The sequence below is a fragment of the Saccopteryx bilineata genome, chromosome 5 (genome assembly GCF_036850765.1).
Source record: "Saccopteryx bilineata isolate mSacBil1 chromosome 5, mSacBil1_pri_phased_curated, whole genome shotgun sequence".
Taxonomy (NCBI): domain Eukaryota; kingdom Metazoa; phylum Chordata; class Mammalia; order Chiroptera; family Emballonuridae; genus Saccopteryx; species Saccopteryx bilineata.
This window is the reverse complement of record NC_089494.1, coordinates 170,853,007-170,864,915: the sequence shown is the minus strand read 5'-3', so window position 1 is coordinate 170,864,915 and position 11,909 is coordinate 170,853,007. Positions and strand designations below refer to the sequence as shown.

At 44.4% G+C, this 11,909-nt stretch overlaps 1 protein-coding gene across 4 annotated transcripts in view; it reads left to right on the top strand.

Annotated features, from left to right (window-relative positions):
* Window positions 1–1,080: 1,080 nt before the first annotated feature.
* SEC24B (SEC24 homolog B, COPII coat complex component) overlaps window positions 1,081–11,909 on the top strand; it is a 111,934-nt gene continuing 101,105 nt past the window's right edge. For all 4 annotated transcript variants that reach the window (XM_066279809.1, XM_066279807.1, XM_066279806.1 and 1 more), the window contains exon 1: window positions 1,081–1,441. In XM_066279809.1, the coding sequence (XP_066135906.1) occupies window positions 1,315–1,441 (127 nt within the window). In that variant the 5' untranslated portion in view covers window positions 1,081–1,314. The remainder of the gene's footprint in view (window positions 1,442–11,909) is intronic.

Below are 11,909 nucleotides of genomic sequence, written 5' to 3'. Positions count from 1 at the left end.
GTAGGAGAGGGAGAGAAACATGATTTGTTGTTCCACTTATTTAGGTATTCATTGGTTGATGAGCAATCTCATTTCTAATGTGGAATAATGGTGGCACACTCATAAGATGACCAATCGTCCTCCTATAGGGAGGATAGTCCTTCTGTTGTATTGAATAAGTTCTGCCCTCCCTTGAAAAGTGTCCTCCTACCTGTCCTCCTTTTTTATATTGGAAGACTAATCTGTAAATGTCCGTATTCAATCGATGCAGAGTCAATCCATTGCATATGATGTGACATATTTGTATCTAAATAAGTACTTTTTTCTTACAACTATTATTAAAAATTAATAGGCATGCATGTAAGCATAATTACAATATAAAATATTACAAATGTTTTTATAATGCATTTATCATAATATAGTGTATTGTTGCAATGAATGTTTCTTTTATTTACAATATTTTCAACTTATTTTTGTCCTTTTCATCGTAAAAAAGTTGGTAACCTTAACACTCAAGATTACAAGGCTGCAGTACCCCTGGGATAAAGTAACCCAGGGCTGGCTTGCAAGTTAGCATGGGGGGGACAAACCAGAGAGATTCAAAGACTTCACTAGTGTAGACAAAGCAAACCGAGTTCTGGTTTTAGGTGTTACAGCTTCTGAACACCAAAAAGATGAACCAACTCTTGGCAAATAAGAGGAAGACAAAAGTTTATCTTCTAGTTCCCCTTACTCCATTTTCCCATCCCTAAATTTAAGTAGGAGGGGAAAGTTTTGGATAATGCTGTGCTTTCTGCGATTCCTGTGTTTATCAAACCCTGGTAACTCTTCAGATAAGGGTGGGTGGGGTAAATGCGATCCGGGTTAGGATATCATCGCGCAGCTGTCGGATCTCTTATTAGCACCCCGGCCGCCGCGCCTTCCAGCCTCCGACCCCGGGATGGAGCTCGCCCCAAGGCCCCTACTCCTACGAGCTCCTTCCGGTCGCGGGGGGGGGGGGGGGGGCAGTGAGGCCGAAGCCCGCCCGCCTCAAGGGTGGGCTCGCGGGCTCCGGTCTGCAGGGGGCGTGGCGGCGGCGGGGCGAGGCCCGCGCGCCCCGGGAGCCGCTGGGGTGGGAGTCGCGCGGCTCACCCTCCGGCCGGCAGTGGGCCGGGGTCCCCGCGCCCGCTGGCTGATTTGGACGGCGGAGCGCGGGAAGGCCAGCCGCAGTCCCGGGTGACTCCCTCGGTGACGCCGGCGCACTCCTTCCTCTTCCTCTCGCCTCTCCGGCCCCGCCCTCCTTTCCTCCGCCCACCGCCCCGCAGTGGAGTCGCCGCCGTCGCCAGCTGCGCCGTCATGTCGGTCCCCGCCGGGTCCCCTCATCCGGTCTCCAGCGCCCGCATCCAGCCAAAGCTTGGAGGAGCCGCCGCCTCAGGAGACGCCGCGGGCCCGGGCCCGAGCCCGGCGCCGCCTCAGCAGAACGGTGAGGCGGGTGGTCGGCGGCGCGCGGGGCCTAGGCCGGCGGACGGCCTGCGCGGCCGGGTGGATCGCCCCGGGTGGGGCGGGCCGTGGGCGTCGGGGGCTGGGGCCGGCGGGGTCGGGGCGCCCTGCGTGGAGGAGGGGGCGGCTCTGCAAAGCCCGGGCCGAGCCCGTTGACTTAGTGTGACTCTAGGCCCGAAACCGCGGGGGGCCTGGAGGACCCCGGCGCGGGCCACCGCCCCGGATTCCGCTGGGCGCGGCGAGTTACTTGGAGCGACCCCTGCCCGGAGAGACCCAGCGGGAGCGTAGGCCGCCGAGGGGGCGGTCAGGGGAGAGTACCGGAGCCACCGAGCTGGGGGGCCCGGCGCGGGGCTGTGCCCTTCTCAACTCAGGAAAACTCTGATTTCCGCGGCCCGGCGAGCACGCTGCCTTGAAAGGAGCTGAAGTTAGTGGTCAAGTTTGTGGGCAAAAGGGTGTAAATATGCAACCTAAGTGTAACTGTAACCCTGACCCAGTTCAGCTTCGAGATCTGTCATTGCTGCGGCGGCGGCTGCTCCAGAGGCGGGGTTCGCTTGTTGCCGTGTTTGAAAGGGAGCAGGTGTCAAACGGGTTTGAACGAATGAATGCCTTTTGGTGGGGTGCCCCCCCCCCCAGCTTCACTTTCAGAAATACAGAAACGTGCTAGAGTTGGCTCTGCTTTGAAGCCAGGCCTTCTCACAAGCAGCAGCCAGTGCAACAGGAAAGCTTCCATTCACACTAAGGTTGTTAGGTGGTGAGTATGCAAGAGTTGTATGTGAATAATGGTCGTTTCTAGGATATCCATTACCTAGTCTTGAGATTTGGAATGTTGGTGGATGGGCCCCGGGAAGGCCGGGCTATCTTGGTAGACTTGGTACTATTTCGGAAGGGAACCATCCAAAGTAACTGAAAACTTTGGAAAGATGTCTGGCCTATGTTTGCAGGAGAACAAAACCACACTGAGACTCTTCAAACGATTGTCACACTGACCTGTTTTATCCAAGTTGTTAGTGAAAATTAGCTGGGCTTTATAAATCAGTTCAGCCAACATCAGATGCTTTTTCAGATATGAAATTTATCATTTATCCTGGGAATTACAGATTGAGTTTTTTTCATAAGTCAAATGTGATGGCTTATCTTTAATATCTTTTAGATCAGCCATATGTATCAATATTCCATGCTTTACCTCCATTTACTGTTGTTTAATGGGTTTAAATGTGAATAGTGTAGGTTTTGTGCTGCTTCCCAGAACATACAAAAAGATATTTTGGAGCCTTTTTTCTTTTTTGTAAACTTAATATAAGTTGTGTGTTTTTAAAAAAAATAGCTTTGTTTATAAAGGAACTGTAACACGGTAATTTAAGAAGAGATCCTAAGTTTTAGAATAGTGTAAATCAAGCATTTCTTGATTTTCTGAGTATGCATTATTGTCTTAGTGAACAAGCTTTTTGAATGGTCAGGGGATGCCAGGATATCAGTTATAATCAGGATGTTAAATCTGTAAGAACAAACCAATTACTATATTTAGAAGTCAAATATAGATAGATGATGCTTGATATCTACTGTTTATAAGTCATTCCTTTAAGGCAATCAATTCATTTCAACATTTTTGCCTATTTTCCAGTTGGATACTCAATATTAGCCTGGTAGATAGGACAGAATCTCTGCCTTTTGCCTAAATTGACATGTATTTTGGTAACATTTGAGTTGGTTATGACCTGAGGGATTTGATGGGTAGAGGTAGGAGGGCAATGTCCACAGAGGTTAGAGCATGAAAGTGCAAGGCATGTTTAGAAACTAATCAGTCAAGAAACAAAAAGGGTGCTGGGTGGTAGAGAAAACCCAAGGCGTTGGAGTTGCAAGGAATGCTGTAAATGGATCAGGTTGTAGAAAGGCCTTAAATGTCATGCTAGGGATTTTGAAAATTAAGATAAAGAAGTAGGGTCAATTTATTTTGTTTTGTGGAAGAAAGTATTTTAAGCAGAGAAGATCAAATCTGGTTTTTTGTTTGTTTGCTAGTCTTAGAAAAAAATAGTTTTGCTATTTGTTATTGGCATCTATATATAGATAACAATTAAGCAATCATTTGTGTTTGTGATTTATACTTTGCCCAATATAAACTAGTTTGCCTTTTACTATATCTCTGGAATTCTAGATATGATGAAAAACAAATAGGTCAGAAGTATGAATATGAAACATCATAAAAAACAGAACTGTAGAACTGGAATGGTACCTAGAGCACTTCACTGGTTATGAAACTTTTTTTTTTTCCTTAAGTTGGAAACCAGGAGGCAGTCAGACAGACTCCCGCATGCGCCCGACTGGGATCCACCCGGTATGTCCACCAGGGGGCGATGCTCTGCCCATTTTGGGGCGTCGCTCTGCCACAATCAGAGTCATTCTAGCGCCTGAGGCAGAGACCACAGAGCCATCCCCAGCGCCCGGGCCATCTTTGCTCCAATAGAGCCTTGGCTGCAGGAGGGGAAGAGAGAGACAGAGAGGATGGAGAGGGGGAGGGGTGGAGGAGCAGATGGGCACCTCTCCTGTGTGCCCTGGCCGGGAATCGAACCCGAGACTCCCGCACGCCAGGCCGATGCTCTACCACTGAGCCAACCGATCAGGGCCTGGTTATGAAACTTTTTAAAGAGATGTTTTCCCAAAGGAAATTGTATATAGAGCTCCAATCTAGAAAGCAGTAAAAAGCAGAGCTGTCGTGGTTAAAATAGAGGTGGAAGTCCCATTGTTTTTTGAAATGCAATCTGAAAAACAACCTAGTCCTCTTCCTTAATTTTACAGATGAAGATCATGATGGAGAAAGGTTAGTGGCTATTCTTCCATGTAAGCTTCATGAGGGTAGCAGTTTTGTCTGTCTTCTGTTCAGGGCCTTGAACAAGTTGTAGGTATTCATTACACATTTTTTTATTAAGTCTTATTCAGGTGTTCTAATTCCAATTTCTGGTCTCTTTCTATTCTTAAAATTTCCTTTGAGAACTTTGATATTAGGAATGTAAGGAATACCAAGGCAGAAAACAGAGACTTCATTGTAATTTTTGCATGTATTCCAGGTCTAACTGTTAACATGCTTTTCCCACTTATTTGAAGATGAAAGTTGCCTTCAGTGAACTTATGAAATATTTCTCTTAAATTTTTTTCCTGGAGTTGCATTTCTATACTTAGTTTTTCATTGAGCAGAATATAGGCTTTTAAAATTACTTATACTTATATTTCTATATAAAGTATTAGTTGTTTTTTCTTTCAACTTTTACTCTTACTTTGCCTTTTGTATTTTCAAAAGCTGAGTCCTCAAACAAGAGAAGATTGAGCGAAATAATATCCTAGTAATGATGGATATAACTCCAGAATTTCTTCCAATTGACTTGAATTAAAAGGAACTTTTTTTTTTTTTGCTTTTTTTTTTGTATTTTTCTGAAGCTGGAAACCGGGAGAGAGAGTCAGACTGACTCCCGCATGCGCCCAACAGGGATCCACCCGGCATGCCCACCAGGGGGCGATGCTCTGCCCCTCCGGGGCGTTGCTCTGCTGCAACCAGAGCCACTCTAGCGCCTGGGGCAGAGGCCAAGGAGCCATCCCCAGTGCCCGGGCCATCTTTGCTCCAATGGAGCCTTGGCTGCGGGAAGGGAAGAGAGAGACAGAGAGGAAGGGGGTGGGTGGAGAAGCAAATGGGCGCTTCTCCTATGTGCCCTGGCCGGGAATCGAACCTGGGTCCCCCGCATGCCAGGCCGACGCTCTACCGCTGAGCCAACCGGCCAGGGCCAAAAGGAGCCTTTTAAAAACATTTTGTGGGAGGTGGTATACCCAGGTTTAACAGTAAACCATGTTTAATTCTGCTTTTAGGAAGCAAGTGGTGTTCATTTCCAGATGAAAATTTGTTTTCTTCCTTTCATATGCCTTTTCCAAAATGATACTAGAAGTTTTGTTTTAACTGTCAATAATGAAATAATGATGACATAGTAATGGCAATAATTCATATTCACTATAGAAGATATAAATAAACATCCCATTCACTCAGCAATACTGTCTGGTTAGTTATAGGAAACCCTTTAACTTTGAGAGCACATGCAAAATTTAAAATGATATAAATTTCCCTAGTGTGTCTGAAGTAAGTTCCTTTTGATCAGAGAGACATCTGTGTCTCAGGTTTCTAGTCTTCCTTCAAAGGTAACGGGAGCACTGGGTCCTCTCTTAAGGATACTGCCATGGTATTATGTACCTATCTGCATACATAATTTCCTTATAAGTTGATTAATAAATATCTCAAGGTTCTTAAAAAATGTTCATTCCTCATATAAAGAAGTGTCTTTTATCTCAGTTTAATTTTTTTTTGTCTGTTGCTTCACCTATTTGCAGTGTCATCTTCATTCCCACCTCACCTCTTCCCCCTCAGGTTTCTGAGTTTATATCTGTAATAATTTTTTAAATTATTTTTTATTTTTTAGTGAGAGGAGGGGAGGCAGAGACACAGACTCCTGCATGCACCCCAACTGGGATCAACCCAGCGAGCCCACTAGGGGGTGATGCTCTGCCCATCTAGGGCCATATTCATAACAGAGCTATTGTAGCACCTGAGGCAGAAGCTCCATGGAGCCATCCTCAGCGCCTGAGGTCAACTTGCTGGAACCAATTGAGCCATGGCTGTGGGAGGAGAAGAGAGGGGGGAGTGGAGAAGCAGGTGGTCAATTTTCCTGTGTGCCCTGACCAGGAATCGAACCTGGGACATCCACACATGAGACGGACACTCTACCACTGATCCAACTGGCCAGGGCCTGAAATAATTTTTGTAAACTATATTCATTGTCACTGGTCCCAGTATTTCAGCCATTTTTCTAATTTTTTCTTCATTTTTCTAATTCATGCACAAACCCTGAAGTGTTAGATCCTAAAGACATTGAAATAGAACAGATTTTGAGCCAGTCTTCAATGGACTTGCCTAGAAATGAGAGCATCTTCACAGTCAGTACTGAGTGTAAGAGCAAATCACATTATATTCAGCCCTGGGGAAGTCATTGTTTCCAATAGGTGTGGGCTAGCTAAATGGTTATAGGCTTTGATTCAGCTGAGAGAAAGTTACTTAACATCTCTGAGCTTCAGGGGATAATAATACCTTTCTCGTAGGACTGTTGAGAGGATTATATTAAATGAGATGTCCTTTTCAAAGTATCTGGTGCAAAATGAGAGTCCCTTCATTCAGATTCATTCAGAACACACCAAAATAAAAAATTCTTAGGTTATGAATTTTCCTTCATATTCCCAGTGACAGCATGCAGTAGACAGTCAGTTGAGCAGGTGAACTTGGCTTCATATTTATTATTGCTTTTGAAGACTGGCCACTGAAAGGATCTGTGTATGGCCACCGCTTCCTACCCGTTTCTTGTATTTAAAGGCTCAATCACTATTTCGTCTTTTTGTTATTTTCTTACACTGTCCAGCCCTCTCTCCTTCCCTCCCACTAATCCATTCTTGGAATGTTTCCTTTTAATAGGGATCTACCTCTGCTAGCTGGCTTGCTGGAAGGTGGGTTTAATCAGTTTCAAGTTTTCTAAAATTGTGTGCCCAAAGCTGCTTATAGTAAGAACTCAGCAAAAGTAGAATGAAGTAGGAAGGGGAGAGGGAGTAGTAAAATCCCTTGCCTAGCCAGTGGCCATGTTTTAACTTGCCTGTTTTTTTCTAGTATTTTTGAGAAACAGGTATTGTGAAATGAGTTGGAACCTGCAGTACATGGCTTCTTCACTACTTACCAACTATTTGAATTTGTATGAATTAGTGAGCTTTAATGGACCTGTTTATTTGTCTACAAAATGGGGATAGTGATACTTCATGTGATTGTTGTGAGAATTATATAAAGTGATATATAGCAAGTAGTGCCTGGGGTGCAATGGTTGGAGCATCAGCCTGGGTTGCTGAGGACTTAGGTTCGAAGCCCCGAGGTCACCAGCTTGAGCGTAGAGTCACTGGCTTGAGTGTGGGAATCCTAGACATGACCCCATAGTCACTGACTTGAGTCCAGGATCACTGGCTCAGGTGGAGTCCTCCCAGTCAAGGCACGTAAGAGAAAGCAATCAATGAACAACTAAGGTCCACAATTATGAGTAGATGTTTCTCATCTCTCTCCTATCCTGTCTGTCCCTGTCTCTCTCTTTGTCTCTCCCTCAAAAAAAAGGAAAAAGAAAGAAAAGCAAGTAGTGTTTTCCCTGGCATGTAGTATTGCAAGAAAAACTATACTTAATGTAGTGAAATTTCATCCAAGTGTCTGCATAGGGTATGTCTGTAGGCTCTGTCTGCTAGCAGAGACTGAAACAGTTAATTTTGTAACTACTAGCCTTCCATTAGAAAGAATAATTCAGGGTATCCAGATGTGATTGAGATTCCCTATTTTTTTTAAATCACTATAGTTTGTTATTGTAGAGTTCTTTTGTGTGTATGTGTGTGTGTACATATTTTTTATGCTTGTAAAAAATCTGTACTTTAGCAATATTACTGATACTTTATTGGCAGGGGTAGAATATTTCAAAATATTCAATAATCAATACCATGTGTACTGATGGATACCAGCCTTGACACTAAAGCGAGATTCTGTAAGCCTGTAATTTGCCAGGCATTAGTCCTTTTTTAAAAAAACCAAGTGAGAGGCAGAGAGGCAGAGAGGCAGACTCCAGTGTGTGCCCTGACTGGGATCCACCCAGGGGCCCCCGTCTGGGTTGATGTTCTGCCCATCTGGGGCCGCTGCTTGGCAATCGAGCTATTTTAGTGCTTGGATGAAGCCATGGAGCCATCTTCAGCACCTAGGGCCAATTTGCTCATTTGGGTCATGGCTGTGAGAGGGGATAAGGGAGGAGGGTGGAGAAGAAGATGGCTGCTTCTCCTGTGTGCCCTGACTGGAAATTGAACCCGGGACTTCCACATGCTGGGCTGATGTTCTACCACTGAGCCAAATGGCCAGGGCCAGCATTAATCCTTTAGTGGCTGGATCATGAGGAGGTCTTAGGGTTCTGGGGCAGGGGCCAGTATGGTGGGGTATAACAGAGAAGCAGGGTCAGTCAGGGCTGACTGTTTACCAACTGGCTCAGAAGTATTTTAATATTTTATCAAGGATGGTTGTTAAAATGCTTACTGGCTAAATATTGACCTACTTCTTAGTAGTGCAGTGAATGAATTACATTCTTAGATCTGATTCTGCCTCTCCAAATATAGGATATCGGAGCTTGTACTCTGTTGACCTTGATATTCTTTTGAAGATCATGAAAACCCTTAATCTGACTTTTAAAAAAAGTAGTGAAATTCGATTCAGGAAAAAGCTAATGAAACAGATCTTCTTGATATTTAAAATGTTTCATCTCTGTTAAGTGATGTTGGGAGTGAGGAAACTCATTTTTTAAAAGCCTATGATTAATTTTTTGTACAGTGGCTAGATAATCCATAAAATACTTGTTTTGTAAATTTTTTTTTTTTTTTTTTTTTTACAGAGGCAGAGATAGACAGGGACAGACAGACAGGAACGGAGAGAGATGAGAAGCATCAATCATCAGTTTCTCGTTGCGAGATGCGACTTCTTAGTTGTTCATTGATTGCTTTCTCACAAGTGCCTTGACCGTGGGCCTTCAGCAGACCGAGTAACCCCCTGCTGGAGCCAGCGACCTTGGGTCCAAGCTGGTGAGCTCTTTGCTCAAGCCAGATGAGCCCGCGCTCAAGCTGGCGACCTCGGGGTCTCAAACCTGGGTCCTTCCGCATCCCAGTCCGATGCTCTATCCACTGCGCCACCACCTGGTCAGGCTTGTTTTGTAAATTTTGATATTCATGTCAGGTTTGTTTAAAGCAGGAAAAGAGTCAGTTTTCCTTTTATAGGAATCTTGTCTCTGGAAGGAGATTGTGTCAGAGTCAGGTATAACTTTGGGTAGGTCTTGTGATAATTTAGTTTTACCGAGGAGGACACTGTGCTTATAGAAAATCAGAGGCCGGTGTCTTGCTGGTCTGGTATATGATATCAGTCAGGTTGACCAGCCAAGCAGCTCCATTGAAAAGGTAGGCAGACCGGCCCTGGCCGGTTGGCTCAGCGGTAGAGCGTCGGCCTAGCGTGCGGAGGACCCGGGTTCGATTCCCGGCCAGGGCACATAGGAGAAGCGCCCATTTGCTTCTCCACCCCTCCGCCGCGCCTTCCTCTCTGTTTCTCTCTTCCCCTCCCGCAGCCGAGGCTCCATTGGAGCAAAGATGGCCCGGGCGCTGGGGATGGCTCTGTGGCCTCTGCCCCAGGCGCTAGAGTGGCTCTGGTCGCAACATGGCGACACCCAGGAGGGTCGCAACATGGCGACGCCCAGGATGGGCAGAGCATCGCCCCCTGGTGGACAGAGCGTCACCCCTGGTGGGCGTGCCGGGTGGATCCCGGTCGGGCGCATGCAGGAGTCTGTCTGACTGTCTCTCCCTGTTTCCAGCTTCAGAAAAATGCAAAAAAAAAAAAAAAGAAAAAAAAGAAAAGGTAGGCAGACTATTTGTTAAAAACTTTTTGTTTACTTCTCAACTCTGATACCAGTAAATAGATGTATTAATCTATTTGCCTCTTTCATACAGATATACCTCACTTGAAGCTAATAATTTAAGATTTTTTCAGATTGTACATGATTTTTTTGTTTATAATTTTACAGCTTTTTATTTATCTTTATTTAAAAATTAAACTAGAGGGGTGACATTGAGCCCCCAAAACACATAGATTTCAGGTAAACATCTCTATAGCATTTCAACTGTTCATTGTGTTGTGTGTCCATCATCCAAAGTCAAATCATTGTCTGTCACTGTATATTTGACCCTCTTTGTTCCCCTCCCCCGGTAACCACTTTTGTTTGTGTCCATGAGTCTCAGTTTTATATCCCACCTATATGTGAAATCATATAGTTCTTAGCTTTTTCTGATTTATTTATTTCACTATGTGTAATATTCTCAAGGTCCGTTCATGTTGTCTTTCAGTGATTTTTTTCTTAGGGCTTTTTTGTGAGGCATTATTAGGCTGTTTGGATGCAATGATTGAATTACTTCATTCTAAGACCTTTTCTCACATTTTACCTCTGATATTGTGGTGCATCTTAGAATTAATGCAATTTTAAAGTTGGTTTCATTGAAGCTGAAGTCATAATTTTGTGGAAACCTGCCATTGACATGTGGTGCGGAGACTGAATAATACAGCTCTCCCCAACCCCCCACCATATGTCCCCATTCTACTCTCTGAAACCTTTGCAGCTATGATTTAAGATGGGAGATTATCCTGCATCTGTGTGAGCCTGATAAATCACAACAGCCCTTGTTAGAGGGAAACCAGAGCAGTCAGCCAGCTAGCAGAGAAAGTAATGTGAACACAGAAGCAGAGGTTGGAGTGAACTGCTGTGAAGAGAGAGGGCCATGAGCTCAGGAAAGCAGGGGATCATCACTAGGAGCTGAAAAGGGCAAAGGAATGGATTCTCTCCTGAGATCATTGAAAGGAATCAGCTCTGCTCAGAACACCTTGATAATGGCCTAGTGAAAGTGATTTTGGGCTTCTGACCTCCAGAACTGTAAAAGAATAAATGTATGTTGGTTTAAGCCACTGAGTTTGTGATAATTTGGCATGGTAGCAATAGGAAACTAGTATACCTGGTGAAAGAAAATTTTAAATGTGGCAGTATCAAAGCATCTTAGATTAAGTAATGAAATATAATTTTTTCTTTCCTTTTGTTTCAGATTTTTTAAAGTTTTTTTTTTTCATGTTTATTTTATTGATTTTAGAGAGAGGAGAAGAGAGGGAGGGAGAGAGACAGGAACATCAGTCTGTTCTTGTATGTGCCCTGACTGGGAATTGAACTGGCAACCTCTGTGCTTCAGGATGCTCTAACCAACTGAGCTATTCGGCCAGGGCTTGTTTCAGATTTTTTTTTTTTTACAGAGACAGAGAGAGTCAGAGAGAGGGATAGACAGGGACAGACAGGAACGGAGAGAGATGAGAAGCATCAATCATTAGTTTTTTGTTGTGCGTTGCAATACCTTAGTTGTTCATTGATTCCGCGGGCCTTCAGCAGACCGAGTAACCCCTTGCTCGAGCCAGCGACTTTGGGTCCAAGCTGGTGAGCTTTTGCTCAAACCAGATTAGCCCTAGCTCAAGCTGGCGACCTTGGGGTCTCGAACCTGGGTCTTCTGCATCCCAGTCCAACGCTCTGTCCACAGCGCCACGGCCCTGTCAGGCTTGTTTCAGATTTTTATACTTGACGTACTACAGAGTAAAATGTCTAAAATGCTAAGTAAAAAAAACAAAACAAAAAAACCAGATTTGTATATTTGTTCTTGTACTAACTAGGGTATAAATTACTTCACATAATGAAATCTCTTAAAGTTTTCTGTTCTTTCTGTTTTAAGTATCATATAGTCCTGCTGACACATTGTGATGAGGTAGATACCTGGTGTAGAACTATTTGATGATT